General features: G+C 41.0%; 1 protein-coding gene across 3 annotated transcripts in view; it reads left to right on the forward strand.

Annotated features, from left to right (window-relative positions):
• The window catches only part of kif6 (kinesin family member 6), a 49,978-nt gene extending 35,045 nt beyond the window's left edge, over window positions 1–14,933 (forward strand). For 2 of the 3 annotated variants that reach the window (XM_011490625.3, XM_011490627.2), the window contains 13 exons: window positions 3,524–3,629; window positions 3,863–4,013; window positions 8,410–8,853; window positions 9,062–9,164; window positions 9,606–9,661; window positions 10,601–10,651; window positions 10,959–11,043; window positions 11,162–11,297; window positions 12,217–12,284; window positions 13,550–13,609; window positions 13,698–13,775; window positions 14,502–14,599; window positions 14,786–14,933. In XM_011490625.3, the coding sequence (XP_011488927.1) occupies window positions 3,524–3,629; window positions 3,863–4,013; window positions 8,410–8,853; window positions 9,062–9,164; window positions 9,606–9,661; window positions 10,601–10,651; window positions 10,959–11,043; window positions 11,162–11,297; window positions 12,217–12,284; window positions 13,550–13,609; window positions 13,698–13,775; window positions 14,502–14,599; window positions 14,786–14,802 (1,453 nt within the window). In that variant the 3' untranslated portion in view covers window positions 14,803–14,933. The remainder of the gene's footprint in view (window positions 1–3,523; window positions 3,630–3,862; window positions 4,014–8,409; window positions 8,854–9,061; window positions 9,165–9,605; window positions 9,662–10,600; window positions 10,652–10,958; window positions 11,044–11,161; window positions 11,298–12,216; window positions 12,285–13,549; window positions 13,610–13,697; window positions 13,776–14,501; window positions 14,600–14,785) is intronic. The other variant, XM_011490626.3, reaches the window with a different exon arrangement.
• Window positions 14,934–17,736: the final 2,803 nt, after the last annotated feature.

Raw genomic sequence — 17,736 nt, forward strand, 5'->3', positions numbered from 1 at the left:
TTATTACCAAACACCATAAACTTTGTTTTTGTTAGATTCAAAGATAGTTTATGGTAATCAAGCCACATTTTAAGTTTTATCATTTCCATTTCAATACTTTTAGCTAAGGTTTTCAGATTATCCCCAGAACAGAAAAAGTTAGTATCATCGGCAAATAAAATAAACTATAACAACTTAGAAACTCCTATTGTGTATTTTTTTTGTCAATTGCTGTTGAATTTTCTTCAACTATTTTCATTATAGCCAAATCTGTAGACCTATTAGAACCAAACCCAAGCTGATTCTCACTTAAGAATTTATTTTTTCCTAGCAAAGCTGTCTAGTTTGTTAACAAACAACTGTTCTAAAACTTTTGAAAATTGGGAAAGTCATGATGCTGGTCTATAATTATTAAAAGTATGTCTGCCTCCATTTTTGAAAAAAGGAATAACTTTAGCTATTTTCATTCTCTCTAGAAAAATTCCCATTTTAAGTGAAAGACTAAAGATATGACGTATTGGTTTGACAATACAATTTATTGTCATTTTGATTAATCCCATCACTGTCCTCTGAAGTCTTGTTTTTCAGTTTGTATACTACAGTCAAAATGTCATTTTCAGTCATATCAGATAAATACATAGATTGGGAAATCAAATTTTCTGTTCTACTAACATCATTTGATTGTATATTGCATGTAATCTTTCTGCTAGGTTGGGTCCTATATTTACAAAAATGAATTGAATTCATTTGCCATGTCTTCTTGCTTTTTAATGACCGCATTGTGTTTAAGAAAGAAATGAGGTAGTTCTATTAATCCTGACTTATTTCCTATGACATTATTCAGAATATTCCACATAGCCTTTATGTTATGTTTATTTTTATACAGAATGCTATTGTAATATTTCTTCTCAGCTTGTCTCAATACATTTGTTAACTTGTTTTTGTAAACCTTATAACGTTTTTCAGCTGCTGCTGTTCTTAAGTTTAAAAAGTCCTTATAGAGTTTTTTTTTTTTTTTTTTACATGCATTCTGTAAGCCCTTTGTTATCCCGGGTTTTCAGTTATTTTTAGATTTATGTCAACTTAGAACGTCTGGACAGTGTCTACTGTAAAGATCTAAATAACGTTTTAGAAAAGCCTCATATGCAGCATTTACATCAGCTGTATACATTCCATTCCAGTCTTGATTTATGAGATCATTTCTGAAAGCGCTCACAGTTTCATCATTCTTTATTCTTTTATATATTTGGTGGATTTCTGCTGACTTTGTTGGCAATCTAAAGCCAAATTTAGCAAATATAGGCAAGTGATCACTTATTTCATTAATTACTAACCCACAATCTCCTAGAATATTGTCTATTAAAGTTGCACTAATAGTTATTATTCTGCTAGGCTTTGTAATCAAAGGATACAGTCCTTTACTATTTAATAAATCGAAAAAATCAGATGTTTGTCAATGTGAATTAAGCTTTATGCGATCTATATTGAAGTCTCCACAGATAACTAATTGTTTTATGTTGGTTTAGATTACTTAACATATCTTCTAAACTGTCCTTAAAATTTTCAATTTTTGATCCTGGTCTCCTATGTACACATCTAACAGTCATATTTTTGTTTATTTGTTACTCTATTTCCACAGCAACACTTTCCATGAAATCATCCATAGCAGAAGTCATGCATTTCATTTTACCGGTTTCCATTTTAAACCGTTGTCAGTATAAAGGGCGACTCCCCCTCCAATCCTATTTGTTCTGCTATTGAAATACAAATCACAACCTTCGACTTTCAAATTATTTTCCCTCCCTTTATTTATCCATGTCTCTGACAGTGCAATAACTTGACATTTTCCTTTAAATGTGTCCAAAAAATATTGAGTTTTATTAAAATTACTTGGTAGACTTCTACAATTGAAATGAATGACAGAAAACGATCCTCAGTTTTAACTTCACTGAGTTGTTCCTCGCTGTAATATCGGCAGGTATCCTTGACCTTATTAAACACATGTGTCTCTGGATCCACATCATTATCAAAATCATAAAGTCTATGTTCCGTATAATCAGATTTAGAAGTGTTTTCACTCCCCACTGAGTCAGTCATTTGTGCTGAAAATAATGTCCTGCTGTCTACAGAAAAGTCCACAGTCTGGTTCTGTCAACAGTCTAGACAAAAATAGAACTTTGAGTTTTTCATTTGTTCTGATCCAGGTCTTTCACTTGTCTCACTTCTACCACTTTAGTTTTACTCTGGTGATCCATTTAGTTTTATGAACACTTTTCCATTCCTGGTCCAGGTGGCTTGAATTTTATGTTGCTTTTTCAGGATACGACATGTCCAAGCCATTTCTGAGTTTTTCTTGGTCAAGTGCTCATTTAAATAAATTCAAGTACCTTTAAGTCTCTTTGTCTCCTGTAGGATTTCCACCTTCTGTTCACAAATCTTATAATGATCACAGGCCTCTTCTTTTTTTTTTATCCTTACTTGGCAGAGTGTGGCATGCTGAGATGTGTTGACTATGCAGACGAATGTCTTTACTTCTCATATCACATATGGATCACTTGTTGCTCCAGGATGTGCTGCTCCTCAGATGGCAGATCTTCACCTTCTTGGTCACTTTTTGGGCCAGCAGCCGGGGCATAACTTTGATGTCTGGTCTCTAGCCCTGTGAGCAGAAGGTCATCTGCTCTGGAATTCTGCTCCAAGTCATCCACCTTTTGCTCCAGGAGTTCAATCCTTAGATCATTTTGTTTGATGATATAAACAAAACAAACAAAAGCAATAACTCATTGAAATAAGAAATATTAAAGTAAATCATAATAACTTAGTATAAATTCATAAAACAAGATAAAATAGATAAATAAATACAAAACAAAATAATAAAAGTAGTGAAAATAAGCTAAAAGCCAGGTTAAACAGATGGGTCTTGAGCTAAGCTCTCTGCGGCCCTCAGGTCTACTGGCAGACAGTTCCACAAACGGGGGCCATAGTGCTGACAAGATGCCTCTCCATAAGTTTTGGTTTTTACCGCTGGAATGGTTTGAAGAACAGTACCAGAGGGTCCAAGTACCAGTACCCTCTGGTACTGGACCAGAGGGTCCCAGGGTCCAAGAGGGTTCATATTTTACTAAAAGATCAGAAAAATAAAAGGCGCAAGATATAAAAAACTGATATCTTAAGGGGACCCAATGCAGGGATTTTAAAATTGGGGCGATGTGAGCCCGCCTCCTGGTCTTGGTGAGAACTGGCACAGCAGAATTTTGTAGAAGCTGAAGATTCCTAATGTTGGTTTTTGAAAGACCAGCAAGCAGGGCATTACAATAATCAATTTTATTCATGATAAAAGCATCTACATGTTAGCAGGAGAGAGTAGTGGGCAGACCCTAGCTAGATTTCTAGGATGATAAAAACCAATTTTAACCATCTGTTTTATATGAATGATAAAAGTCATCTTAGAGTCGAAAATAACGCCCAGGTTTCTGGTTGTTTTTGAGTAACTTTCTCTTGGCTTCAGGACCGACAACTAAAATGTCAGTTTTTTGGTTATTAGGTTGGAAGAAATGATCGAAGCCTTTCTAAATGATCCGGATCCAGATGGGACACTATCACTAGGCCGTGACATGAGAAAAGTCCAGCATTCTTTCTCCTATTTCAAGGTATGAGTCTTCAGTAAACCTCAACTCGCTGCTTTGAGGTCGTGGGCGGTCGCCTAAGCATTTCACTGCACATTGTACGGTGTATGATTGTGTGTGACAAATAAAGTTTGAATTTGAATTTGATGACTAAAATCTACCACTTCAGACTGTGCTTTTCCTGTTTCAGGGAGAACGTTAAACACCAGAATATAGGTTTATAGTTTTTCTCAGTTCTAAGTCTGTTTTTTTTGCAGAGGAAAATCTTGGAAAAAGAAAGTGAAAGACATCAATGTAGTCAACAGCCACCAGCAGCAACACAGAGGGAAGATGTTTATTTTCCCCACATGAGTCCAGTCGACGTGAACAGTCTGAAGGAGATGCTTCAGCAACGTGACAACGAAATCAGTATCCTTTAAAGTGTTGCTGTCAATTTAGTCTACTGCAGATCTCTTAGGATGCTGCCTCTACCAGCAGACTGATATTCATAAACCGACCAGGGGTTAACTCCCAGGCCAGTTGTAGCCTCTCTGATCAGTTCCTTTACGTGAGTGTCAGTGAATGGACCGATGCCTTGATTTCATGTGTTTCAAGGTAATAAACAGGGACTGGCAGACATATATTGAGGAGAACATCGACAGCAGCTTGTATAGGTATTTTTCCGTTCTCCAAAACGTAACAAGCCTTCTTTTAGAGAGATTTCAGCTCAATCATCTCCAGTTCACTCGCTGCCTCATCAGTGACAAGCGAGGATCTCAGGCAGTCAGTCTCTGCATTAAAGGGTCGATGAGAAAAGTGATCTGCGGTCGTTTCTGCTGCAGATCCTCAAACCGCAATGTAAAGTTTACAGCGTTACGTTCTGCGCTTTATTCATTTGGATTGCAGCCTTCTGTTATGAGCTCCACAAAGAAGGAAAGTGGGATGATGGCCGTTTTGAATGTGCACTTTGAAAAGCTTCAACTTGTTCATAAAGGAGACAATTTGTGTCAGATCAGCATGAGTTTTTAATTTTCCCCGGGATACGTTTTGTTCTTGAACGATTTTACCGCTTCCAAAAGCTCATAATAAAAACATAATGACTTGCCATTCCGTTCAGTACAAAAGTAAGAATCTTCTCATTCTTCCAGAAACGTCATGTGTTTCTCTTTATACTCTGAATTTCGCCATTTTGACCATGAGAGTAACAGTCTGCACGCACATCATGTTTATTTATTTTTTCCGGCATTTAGCGTAACCCACGCAAATGATTGGCTGTCACTTATGTGTCGGGAGCAGCATCGTAACACACACACTGCCAAATTACTTTTATTATTATTTATTATTTATTTTTAATACCCTCTGATGGATTTGAGTGTGGTTTAAGAGGAAAAAACTATGAAATGACTCACAGTAAATAGAAAATATGAGACGCAAAGAGCTGCATGCTTATTGGCCGAGAGGCACCGCATGCGGCTTTAGAGCCGCGTGTTCGCCACCCCTGATAGGGGACCTATAAAGGGTTAAGCATCTTGTCTTATGTCGTTCATTTTTTAATTGCGTTGTTCTTATATTTATGGTGGATTCACTGAATCATTATTATGTTAGGATTATGATTTGTTCAAATCCAAATTTAGCACTAAATGATGTACAGACTAAAAGAATGTGAAAACATTCTTAAAGTTAAAGTCCCATTAGCTATTTGTTCTCCACATTTGACCCCTCCCCTGGTTGAGTGGTGAGCTGCAGACACAGTTCAATTCAATTCAATTTTATTTGTATAGCCCAAATTCACAACAACAGTCGTCTCAATGGGCTTCACAGCTGCACTTTTAAACCATTTGGTGGTTAAACCCCCCAATCCAACCCCATAAGGCTGGTAGAACTCAGCATGGATTTGAAATCAATAATCAACAAGACTGGCTATGGATACTGACTCAGAAATGGGGCCAACATCAGTCACCTCCTCTACATGGATGACATCAAGCTATATGCTAAGAGCGAGCGTGACATTGACTCCCTGATCCACACCACCAGGATCTACAGTACTGACATTGGGATGTCATTCAGGCTCAAGAAATGCAGCCGGATGGTGACAAAGAGAGGCAAGGTAGTCCACACAGTAGGGGTCTCACTCCCAGAAGGAACAATAGCAGACATCGAGGACAGTTACAAGTACCTTGGAATCCCGCAGGCAAATGGCAACCTGGAGCAGCTTAACAGCTAAATACCTCCAACGAGTAAGGCAAGTCTTGAGAAGCCAGCTCAATGGCAAAAACAATCAATCAATCAATCAAACTTGACTTATAAAAAAGCACTTCTCATGCATGTTGTGCAGCTCGAAGCGCTTTAACATTAGAAACAGAAAAAACACATTATTACAGTAAAAACCCAACCCACCCTTCAGCCTTTCCACTTCTCTGTTAAAACATATGACCCATGACCCCCACGTACAAAGAATAATGACTATGTAACTGTAAATAAATAAACAAACAAACAAACAAGTAAGGCTTGGGTCTGCTGGGAGGAAACAGATTTTGGGATTCTCTTCATACCAGGAGCCAGCTTGGCCATGGGAGCATCGCCACAGTGCCGCCCCAGACTGGGACAACACTGGGGTCCACTTCACAGCCATGAAGCTTAAAAACCTCTACAGTTGGAGAACCCTGATGTTATCCAGCAGGCTGTTCCACAGGCGAGGACCGTGATGGCAGAACGAAGCCTCAGCTGATGTTTTGGTCCTCACCTTAGGAACATTTAAAAGACCAGCACCGGAGGACCTCAAGGTCCGCGAGGGCTCATATTTTAAAAGAATATCATTTAAATAAGAAGGTCCAAGACCGCTCCCGCTCCCAAGTCCGTGTTCCCGCTCTCTGGTCCTCGTCAGAACTCGTGCCGCTGAGTTCTGCAATAGCTGTAGATTTGAAATAGACTTTTTGGGTACACCAGAGAGCAATGATCTAAATGACAAAAAAATAAAAGTATTAGCATCCGTGCTGCGAGAGAGAGGAAAGGGCTCTGGAAATGTTTTTGAGATGATAAAATCCTGTCTTAACAACATTTTTAATGTGTGGGATAAAATTTAGCTCAGTCAAAAAGTACGCCCAGATTTCCCACACATTGAGAAGGTTTAAAATTATGAAGATGTGGTAAAATCATCTCTCTATTGTCTTCAGAAGAACCAATGATTATAACTTCAGTTTTGTCCTGGTTGAGCTGTAGGAGGTTTTCTGCCATCCATGACTTTATAACTAAGATACAGTTTAAAAGAGTGTTAACAGGTTCATGGTCATTAGGAGACACGGCAATGGAAAGCTGTGTATCATCAGCATAGCTGTGAAAGTCAACACTGTGTCCCCTGATGACATCACAAAGAGGCAACAAATATAAATTAAACAGTATTGGCCCTAAAATCGACACTTGGGGAACCCCACAACTTATTTCATGGATTCTTGAAGAGCACGTATCCATACTTACATAAAAGTGTCGCCCTGTAAGGTAAGAGTAAAACCACTTAAGAACATTTCAAGAGAGATCCACTTGACTCCTAAGTCCGTCTAGTAGAATCTGGTGATCTACAAAAGCGGCACTAAGATCCAGTAGCACCAGAACAGAAAGTTTCTGTGAGTCGTGGTTTATTTTAAGATCATTAACGATCTTTAAAAGAGCCGTCTCTGTACTATGGTTTGTCCTAAAACCAGACTGATATTTTTCAAAATTGTGGGGTATTTAAAAACTCATTCAGTTGAGTAGCGACACATTTTTTGTCTATAATTTTACTTAAAAATGGTGAGTTGGATACGAGTCTGTAGTTATCCAGATTTTTTGGATCTAATTGATTCTTCTTCAGAAGGGGCCTCACCACCGCCGTCTTACAGGCAGAGGGGAAGACTCCTGTCTGAAGAGAGCAGGTTACTATATTTGAAAGCTCTGACTCAAAGAATCCATTAAATGTTTTAAAAAGTGAAGTGGGAATGGGGTCTAAAAGGCAGGTTGTAATGTTTACTTGGGATACACGTCAACCTAGCATCTCTACATCAACCAGGACAAAACTCCCCAGTGTTTCTTCTGGTAAAAACAAAATATTAAAATATCAATTGTTTTAAAAAGAAATTTTGGGTTGTTTTTATTTTCTGAAATGATTTTTGAAAAATAGGAGGTTCTGGCCCGTTTAACTGAGTTATTGTAGATTTTGAGTTGTTCTTTAAATTTTAAAATGTCTGTATGAATTATTAATTTCGTCTTCCTGTATCTTCTCTCTGCTCTCCTGCAATTCTGCTTCAGACCCTTAATGTCATCAGTCTTCCATGGCATTTTAAGAGTGGTTCTTAATGTTTTTGTCTTGAACGGAGCCACTGCATCTATGGAAGACTGAAGTCTGTTATTAAAATGATCAACCATAAAATCACAGGGTGCAGGTAAAATCTGAGCAGGAGTTTGCTTAAAAATATCAATAAAGCTTGCAGCCACCTCAGGAGTTAAACACCGCTTTAACAAGACCCGGGCAATAAACAGCTACGCACTGCCAGTTATCAGTGAAGGTGACAGTGGTGCCTGTGGTAATTGGAGCTCTCGGGGCAGTAACCCCCAAGCTGGAGGAGTGGCTACAACAGATACCTGGAAAGACCTCAGACCTCTCAGTCCAGAACAGGAACAGGAACAGCTAAGATCCTGCAGGACCTCAAGCTCCCAGGTCTCTGGTAGAGGACCTGAGGTTGGAGGAGAAACCACCCACGGAGGGGAAGATGAGCGGTTTTATATATAAAAATAAACTCACAAGTTTTTTTGTAAATATAAAAAGAGTTACTTCTTTAACACTGTTCCTCAGGTATTCTAGTGAAAATGTTGAAGAAAGAGAAGAAAAGGGCAGATGATGCTGCTGTTCAGCTTTCCAGGATTACTGACTGTCAAAAGTTGTCATCCCAAAGTCTTCCAAACTATTCCACAGTTCCAGGGTTTGGAGACGGAATGGCAGACACTCTTTCCTTGAACCGTGGTGGCCAAGCATCCTCAGAATCTCTAACTGGAGAGGAAAACATGGAGCTTGGAGAAGATGTGTCCACACTGTCAAAGCTCACTGGACAAGTTGCCAGCATGTGTCCACTGAGCCAACAACTGAAATCCACTCCACCTCAGTCAAGAGACGGAAATGTCAAAGGTCATCAAGAGGACCAGAGAGTAAAAGTATACACATTTCAGGAATCTCATGAGGGAAATATGAACCAGCTTTCTTTGAACCACGGAGGGCAAGTTTTGTTGTCCATGAAAAAAGGTAAGACTGTATTTGTTTTGGTCTATTTTAGAATGTCTGCTTCTGTTTATAACAATGAATGCACTTTAAACAGAGTTATGGAATCTGACAAAAATAACTATAAAAAAATGATAATTCTATGAACATTTTCTATGAATCCTATGAAGACATAATGCTGTTATCATTGTGAGGACACAACAAGCTGCTCATGCTGCCTTTGCTGTCCCAGGTTCACAGCTGTCTGCAGGGAAACAGGAGGCCTTTGAAATCTTCATAAAGGACCACGAGGAGCAGCAAATCATCGAGGATCACAAACAATTGATCAAGAAGAGGTTGGTTACCAAAGAACAGCTGCTAAAAGAGATTTTTTACTGCTTATGTGACATTTCATTGCTGTGTGTTTTCTGTGTATGAAGCTGTAGGCGACACTGAAAAAGTGCAAAAGTCCTAATTAATATGATTTGACATAGATTTTGTTTTTTTTCCCCTGATATTAACTATTCTTTCTATGTAATAAAAAATATTTGTAATTCACACTCATCTCTTTTAGATGAAATGTTTTGCAGAAGATGTGATCAACTGGTGTTTCCATTCTTTCAGCAGTCTGTCACCATTCAGCATTCCTGTTCTGAACACCAAACTTACCCATCACCTCCCAGTCATCTGTTTCCCTCCCCCACATGTCCATTAACATTTGCCCCAATCACCTTCCACTAAGTCATTATGATGATGCTGTAATGACCTGAAATGACCTGAACTCCTTCTTTGAACAGGTCTGCAGAGGCCAGAACACTTTCAGAGCAACTCAATCAAGTCAGAAACACAATTGGTAAGTTTCCTTCTTTGCATTTAACAGCTTTCATTTGACATTTCTCTCCTACTGTTCCAAAGGCAGTCACTAGTATAATGTACTTATATATGTATGTACTTATGTACAATTCTTCTCAATGCTCTTGATTCAGCATTGAACAGACTTACCACCTTTGTTTGAAGGGTGACATAGAACAGTTTTGTCCAGTGAGTTTCAGTACAGAGTCAGTGACTGCTGTGCTGAATCCCTGCAGGGAAGCCAGGAGACATTTTGGTTCTGTGTTTCTGCAAAACATTTCCTTTAACTGTGTACTTAGGGTTCCCGTTCTACACTCTGCTCACGTTTGCTGCTAAAAGCTGTAAGGAAGGATATAAAACGAAAAACATGGTTTGGTTTTAGAACACAGTTGTGTCAGGAGGAATAGTCTTGTTTCTTCAGACGGGGTCCTGTTGGGGTTTTACAGCAAACACATGTTAGCCTCACAGAATATTGAACAAAAAGTCCAGATTACAGATGACAAAATTCTGTGGCGAGTTCGGATTTGTTTCAATGAAATACCTAGATGTTTAAATACTTTTGGTTATTGCTGAGTCTATAAATAAAGAATTTTAATCATCTTAAATATACATTTTAATGCAGGATTGAAATCGCAGAATGTACAATTTTTAGACTGAGAGAAAACACAAGTTTCTGTTTCAGTTCTCTGCATCCAGAAACGCTGCTATGATCAGCACGTGCACAACACTTATGCTGCCTTCAAACTTTATTGTGTACTTGTCTTGGTGTGTCTTCACAGACTCCTCTGTTGGCTCTCACTCAACGTGTATAAAAGCTGAACAGAATCTTTTATTTTATCTATGATTTTAGAATATGCTGTTGATACAAATGTACCGACTGTGTCGTTTTTGTACATTACTTATTTTGAGCAAGACATAAAAATTTTGTTTTCTCCATCAGCTGAGTTGAGGAAGCAGCTGCAGACGAGGAGAAGACAAAGTGCAGCACAGAGTAAGATCATGATGCCTGAATGATGAAAACCTTTAGTGTTCATGCATGAATCCTCGTACAACAGCAGGTAACTGAACCATCATCCAAATGATTTCTGCACATGGCTCAGAAAAAGCTTTAGTCCTGTCCGAAATCATTCCTTCAAAAGTCATGCAAAAGAAAAACCCACTGGAACTATCTTTTTGTTCTGAACATTAAGACTTTATGGATCAGGTACCAGATTAACATATATATAGATGTGTACGCACAATGATAATATTATACATTATGTCCATGTTTCCATATGTTGTTGTCCATGTCTTTGAAGGTGTTGAGGTGAACCAACCCCCGGGTGAGAAGTTTGACCCCGTAGAGGAGGAGCTCTGTGAACAAATTAGGCGGGAAAAAATTGTGTATGTTTTACTATTTGAGACCTAAAGGTCAAAGTTCAACTTTTTATGACCAACTGGGTGAAAGTGATGCTCAAGGCTTTCCAGAAGTTGACCTTGTGCTCCTTATGTCCTGTGTCAGTTACAAGAGCGCCATTGGGCGCCTAAAGGCTCTGAGCACAGAGATCGAGCATCTGCAGCTGCTGTTGGAAAGGGTGAAAGTCAAGATCCAGAAGGATTTCCAGAAGTGGTGGACCCAGGAGGCTTCCAGCCTGCAGGTAACATGACCACGTAAATCAGTGAGGACTAGTCAAGGAGGAGCCTTAGACAATCCTTGCTCTTTTTTGGTCTTAATTCTAAAGGCTTTCCTCCAGAAAATATATTCTTGTCATCTTGAGGGTGACCCGCGCGCCACAGTTTTTTGATTCAAGCAGATCATTCAGGATAATCCAGACTTTTATTTCCACTGATGTGATGGTTTTGTGTTTGTACTTCAGAATCATTTAGATAATCATATTTCCAGAAACATGGGATGAGATCTTGAGAAGCCCAGACGAATCTTGCTTTGGTGAAACTTCCGGGCTTGTGGGTATCCTGTCGGCTGCGGTGGTGGTCGGGCGTGCGGTGCTGGGGGCGGGGGTTACTGCGTGGCGACGGGGGGTGGGGGGCACCCAGAAGATTGTAAGTATGTGTGCGAGAGTGCATGGGTGGGACGGACCTGGGGGCTGGCTCACTGGGATCCTCTGGGGCTCTCCCCCCCATTACAGAGTGGGGAGGGCATCGGGGGGGGTCAGATAATATGGCGGGTGAGGAGGGCTGTAGAGGGCAGGGTTTGGGGGGGGGGGGGGGGGGTGGGTGCTCGGCGATCTCTGGTTTGCTTGGGTCGGGTGCCAGGGCTGGCTTGCGGAGACGGGGCGCCGGTTGGGTGGTGGACGGCTCATGGGTTCTCGGGGCCCTGGCCTCGTCCTTGGCCCTTGTCTCGGTGGCCCCCATGGCTGCCGCCTGCTCCTGTCCTGTGGCCTGGGGGCCTTTTTATGTACTGCATGATATGAAATATTGACACTGCACACGTTGGAGCTTTGCTCATAGGTAATGTTGAGAAAAACTGTTTTTTTTCCCCTTAATATCATCTGAGTGCGTTACTTGTTTTGCTGAAGGAGTGGAGTGCAGCTCCAGACATGTTTCCACTCTTTTTAGGGCTGGGAGCCTGGAGCAACAGCTGGATTTCACACTCGGCCATCCTCATCTGGAACTCCGGGTTTGTGGTGAGACCTTTGTTATTCCTGTTAATCCTGGATAATCACTGTAATAAAGTATAGATCTACATTTCAGGGTCTAAGCTGAACTCATCTGTGACAGAAAAGAGGATGTGTAAAGATGCACTGATTCCTATTTGCTCGTTAGCATGTTAGCTGCTGGAATAGCAAACAACAACAGCAGCCTTATTTCCAATTGTCTGATGCTGAACACATCTTAGCATCTTTTGGTTGGGACTTTTGTTGTTGTGGTACCTTCTGCAGGATTGTTGACTGGAGGAGCTTCTCAAAGTATTTGACCTTCAGGAATGTAGGTGGCACCAACACAAAGTCCTTCATTCAAATCCTGGTCCTTCCAGCCAGAGCAAACGATGACTGCCTTTAAAAACCTTTTTAGCAAACATCAAATCAATCTTTATTTATAACAGCAGCCAGACATTGAAAAACGTCTCAGAGTATCGTAAAGTCAGCCATCGTATTCTACATGCTGAACTCTCAGAGAATGAGAGGTGACTGAAGACTATCTGTAGCCGGTGACCCAAACCTTTTCACGGCACCGATGGATTCTCTTTGAAAGTTTTGGATCCAGCTGCTTTGATCTAGGAGCCCCCCCCCCCCCCCCCCCCCCCCCCCGGAGTCCTTTGGGCTCCTTTATAGCTTTGTCATCCTCTAACATGATATAATTCAAGTAGAACTGCTCTCATATCTACTTATACACATGCTGTTGGTAGTAAATAGCTGAAATGTCTACCTGGAAACAAAAAATAGGGGCTACACGATGGCACAGTGGTTAGCACCCTTGCCTCACAGCATGAAGGCCCCTGGTTCAAGTCCCAGCCGGGGGACCTGAACCAGATCATCAATGGGGGACCCCTCTGTGTGAAGTCTGCATGTTCCCCCCCTGCATGCTTCCCCCAACCATCCAAAAATATGCTTCATAGGTCAATTGGTCACTGCCTATTGTCCCTAGGTGTGAATGTGAGAGTGAATGGGTGTGTGATTGTGACCCTGCGACAGACTGGCAACCTGTCCGGGATGTCCCCTGTCTTCGCCCATAAGTGGCCAGGATAGGCTCCAGCAGCACCATGGCCCCAAAAGGGACAAACGGAAGAAAAATGAATGAATGAATAAACAAAAAAGAACTTTGGATTACAGCTCCCCCCTGTGGTGAGGAGAAGTCCTTACAAATACAGATGTCAATGAAAACCTTTCTGAATGTGATGCAATCTTCTAAAAGAACGTTCATTTATTATTTCACTGTCTGCTACTGACAGCAAAGAGTTTCCAGACACGAGTCTGGATCGTCGCTCCTCCTCTCTTGCTCAACATGCAAGGTCAGCTGTGTCATCCTATATGTGCAGTTGTGTTTCTATTATCTCTAAGTCTACATGATGCTGATGTCACTTCCTGTCTTTTCTGTAGAATGTCTACTTTTCTGGATTTCAGGAGCAGCGTCTCCAGAGGTGCAGAGGCTGACATCAATCCTCCTTCAGAGTGGAGGTACAATTGTTCCCAATGTCATTCCTAATGTTTCAACCTGTTTCCTCAGCGTTTGTTCTGCCTGTTTTACCGACAGTCATACATTTAAGCTGTCACCATTCCCAGTTAGATGCATTTTTAACATGCAATGGGAAAATTTACTTTGGGGATACCCTAAAAGTTCAGTCATCCTCTGGAGTGACATCAGCTCTGTATGAGGCCTTTTCCTCAGATCCAAACCCTAAAAGAGGCCAAACTATCAACGCAGTGTGCAACAGCTTCTAAGTCTGTCTGACTTGGAGGTTTCTGAGAGACCGAGTAGGACCTCTTCCCCTAAGTGTGTTAAGGAGCCTGAACAGCAGCGGGGGGGGGGGTCTTCTGTTCTACTGTGTCATCCTGGATGTGATTTCAATCTTTTTCAACTGGGTCACGGTACTGGTGTTTCCAGCTAACAATGTTTAGAGATTCTGCACTTCTGGAACTCCAGGCCCTTCCACACAGAAGCACTTCCTTCATTTCTGCACAAACTCCTGGATTCTTAGACTGAACCTGAATATTTGAGTGCTACACGTTGTCTTCCCAATGTTTGTGTCTCTTTGAAGTTACATTTATAAACTCTGAACCAAACAGCAAGAAGCTCTTTCAAAGGCCGTCAAGCAGCGTTGTTCTTGTCCAATAGTCCCTCATAAACTGCAGATCCACAGAAAGTCTTTGTGTCACAGAGTTTAAGTCCTGATTACATTTCAGGACTCTGGACAGCACCTTCCCCCCCACAGGAGACCAGCAAGTGGATGCCGACGTCCTGGCTTTTGTCCGAGCCCGGCAAAGTCTTCTCAGCAAGAACAGTAATGCAAACACAAACACACTTCATGCCGATTTCTGTTTTAATACCATTAACATTTGATATTTTAGAGATTTTAGAAATGATTTATTGGGGTGTGTAGCGCCTCTGCTAACTTTTTAAAAAGACGGCCAAAAGTCTTGTTACAACAGAAAGTCATCTTGTTTTTTTGTTCTTTTTTCATTCCCAGCTGCCCCCCAGCGGTGAAGTCCAGTCAGAATGAGACCTGACGGCCCGCTGACAAAGGAATTCTGGGAGAATTTCAGAGGAAGAAACGCCAACATGTGTTTTAATGACAAATGACTTCACATTCACGGAAATAAAACGCTTTTCATTGTTTTTGTCTCCAAAGATCCCTTTTTTTTATAAAACAAAACAACCGTATAGGAGCTGTGGACTGCTGACATGGTCTGGAGTTCGTCTCTGTTCATCGGTGATTGACAGGCAGAGATGTTCAGTCACAGTCAGTCTAAAAAATGATTTCTTTCATGTAAGATTCATGACAAACATTTGGAAAAAGGGGAAAAACCCTGAAACATCATTTCTGATGCTTCAACAATGGAAAAAGCTGTTCAACAGGATTGAAACTGTTTCTAGTCATTATTTTAGGGTTTAACATCTTTTTTTGTAAAATGAATCAGCTGTTGACTGCTGCCTATAGAGATGGGTCCTGTCCCAGCATGCATCTGGCAAAAGCAGGAATACCTGCCAGTGAGGTCAGCATTCAGTTTCTAGCAGCCATCAAACATGATTGACACATGAATGACTGAAAGATAAACAGCAGCCAATCATTTCCTGTTCCTTTGGTCCATTCTAGTGACGAGAATTCTCTTTTGGGTTTCTCTGGACATGAGAAACAACTCGTTAGCATCTTTGCATGGCTTTGCATGGTTTTGTTTGATAGATGACGAGCAGCTGCACGCTTTGCATCCTGGCCTTGAATCTCGTCCCTTGGAAATGTTTCCAGGGAGGCTCGGCCTGCGCAGCGGCGGCTGTGACATCTCAGTGCTTCAAGTCCCGTTTCCAAACCGTAAAGCAAAAGAAAAGTTCCAAACACAGCTGAGTAGAGAAGAGACGGCTTCTATCCAAGACTGGGAAGACTGTATACACAGACAAATCCACCAGTTCAGTCATTTTTGTTAAATGCATTTACCCCATTAAAGATTCCAGGAGTTTCTCATGTAAGAACATTTAGAATGGCAGATTTTAAGAGAAAATAGATGCATTCAATTAAGAATAAAGGACTCAAACTAATAGCAACATCAGAGCTATGTGTGCTTGGAACATTTATACTTTATTTAAATTATACTTTATTTAAATATGCAAAGACGTTACAGCAATTTACTAACAAATTTTATCACTAAAGTTATAGAATTTTAAAGAAAAAAGTCAAAGTAAATATAATAAATATGCTTGAAATCTGAACACGGTAGAAGAGTCAAACTGTGAATTGAATATCACACTGAATGTTCATTTGGTTTTTCCGTTAAATTATCATATTTGTAGCTTTAGAAGCCTCTTTACTAGCTTGTCTCTCTTTTGATACTTGGGTTATGGCTCAGAATCGAGCAGGACTCAGTGCAGCTGTCCAAAGCGTGGCCTCCTTCCTCTTCTCCCAGCAGGCGTTGAGGCAGCTGGTCTGCTGTCACGGCTTGATGGATGACTGGACAAGGATGCATACAGACTGCCGGCAACACGCTTAGTCCCACATGTACGAGAGCAGGTCGTCTCTTGATCGTTTTTATTGTTTTAAGCATCATTTTAATGTTTTTACATTCGGTAACATCTTTCTTGTTGCTTTTACTGACTGTTCTCTTAATATTGTGTGTTTTATGTGAAGGATTTTACACTAAAAGTTCGTATTGGTATTTGAATTCTGTTTTAATGTTTGATGCTGGTTCTAACCTCTGTGCTTTCCTAGACACCTTAACATTGGGAGTTGGGTCATCTAGACCCGCTAGACAGTGCTCTGAACCTTTTTTCTTCAATGATTTGTGATCTTCACTGGTGTCCATGGATTACAGGAAATCTTTCCACCTTTATCCACCTTTGTCATGGTAAGAAGAACACGTCAATGTAATGGTGGGGTCATCTAAGATAGCACAAGGGTTAAGAATGTTCTGAGTTTCTTTTGGACTCATTTTAGACAAAGAACTTATTTTAGTTCTCTTGGGCAATGGTGGGACCGTGGTAAGAGTGAAATGAAGCTTTTGTGTCAGCAATACACTCTCAACGTTACGCGTGATTACTGTCGATTTGTTAAAGACTTGGAGGCTTGGAACCCATGAAAACCCATGCTGAAAATCGAGGACATGTTGAACTCCTCAAAAAGTTGACTTTGGAGCGCCTGCTGGACTCTACAGTTCAGGGTCACTGGTTCGGTCCCAGTTTCAGGATGTCTCTGCTCCCTCCAGCTTCTTTTTTTGGTTTGGAGAAGAAGCCGGACAGATGAAGGTGATGCACTCCTTATTGTCCAGAGAGGAGCTGTTTGGACCTGACCAGGTCAGACAGAGGGCTGTGGACGGTTATTCCTCACTCTGCACCAGTGAGTGTGTCATGGTGATGATGCCTGATGGAGGAGTTCTGCAGTGGATGCCTCGCGTCTCTGTGGAGATGAACTCTCAGCTGGATCAGCCTCTCCAGCTTCCTGAACTGCAGAGCATGAAGGGCCGGAAGGCTCCTGGGATCGATGGCCTCACTGTGGAGTTCTACGAGGCTTTCTGGGACATCCTTGCTGCTGAAATCTTGGAGGTATGAATGACTGTCTGCTCTCTGGCTCCTACAGATGTTAAACTCTCCTACTTCAGACTGTCAGTCGTTGGGGTTTAACCCTTGTGCTGTCTTAGATGACCCCACCCTTACATTGACGTGTTCTCCCTAACAGGACAAAGGTGGATAAAGGTGGAAAGATTTCGTGTAATCCATGGACACCAGTGAAGATCACAAATCATTGAAGAAAAAAGGTTCAGAGCACTGTCTAGTGGGTCTAGATGACCCAACTCCCAATGTTAAAGTGCCTAGGATAGCACAAGGGTTAAGAATGTTCTATGTTCTGTGTCTGATAGTGGGTAAGGTTATGCTGCTTTTTTATGTGACTGATTGTTTTTACTCTTGTTATCTGTGATCCTTGATTATACTGAC

Source organism: Oryzias latipes, chromosome 22, assembly GCF_002234675.1.
Source record: "Oryzias latipes chromosome 22, ASM223467v1".
Lineage (NCBI taxonomy): Eukaryota > Metazoa > Chordata > Actinopteri > Beloniformes > Adrianichthyidae > Oryzias > Oryzias latipes.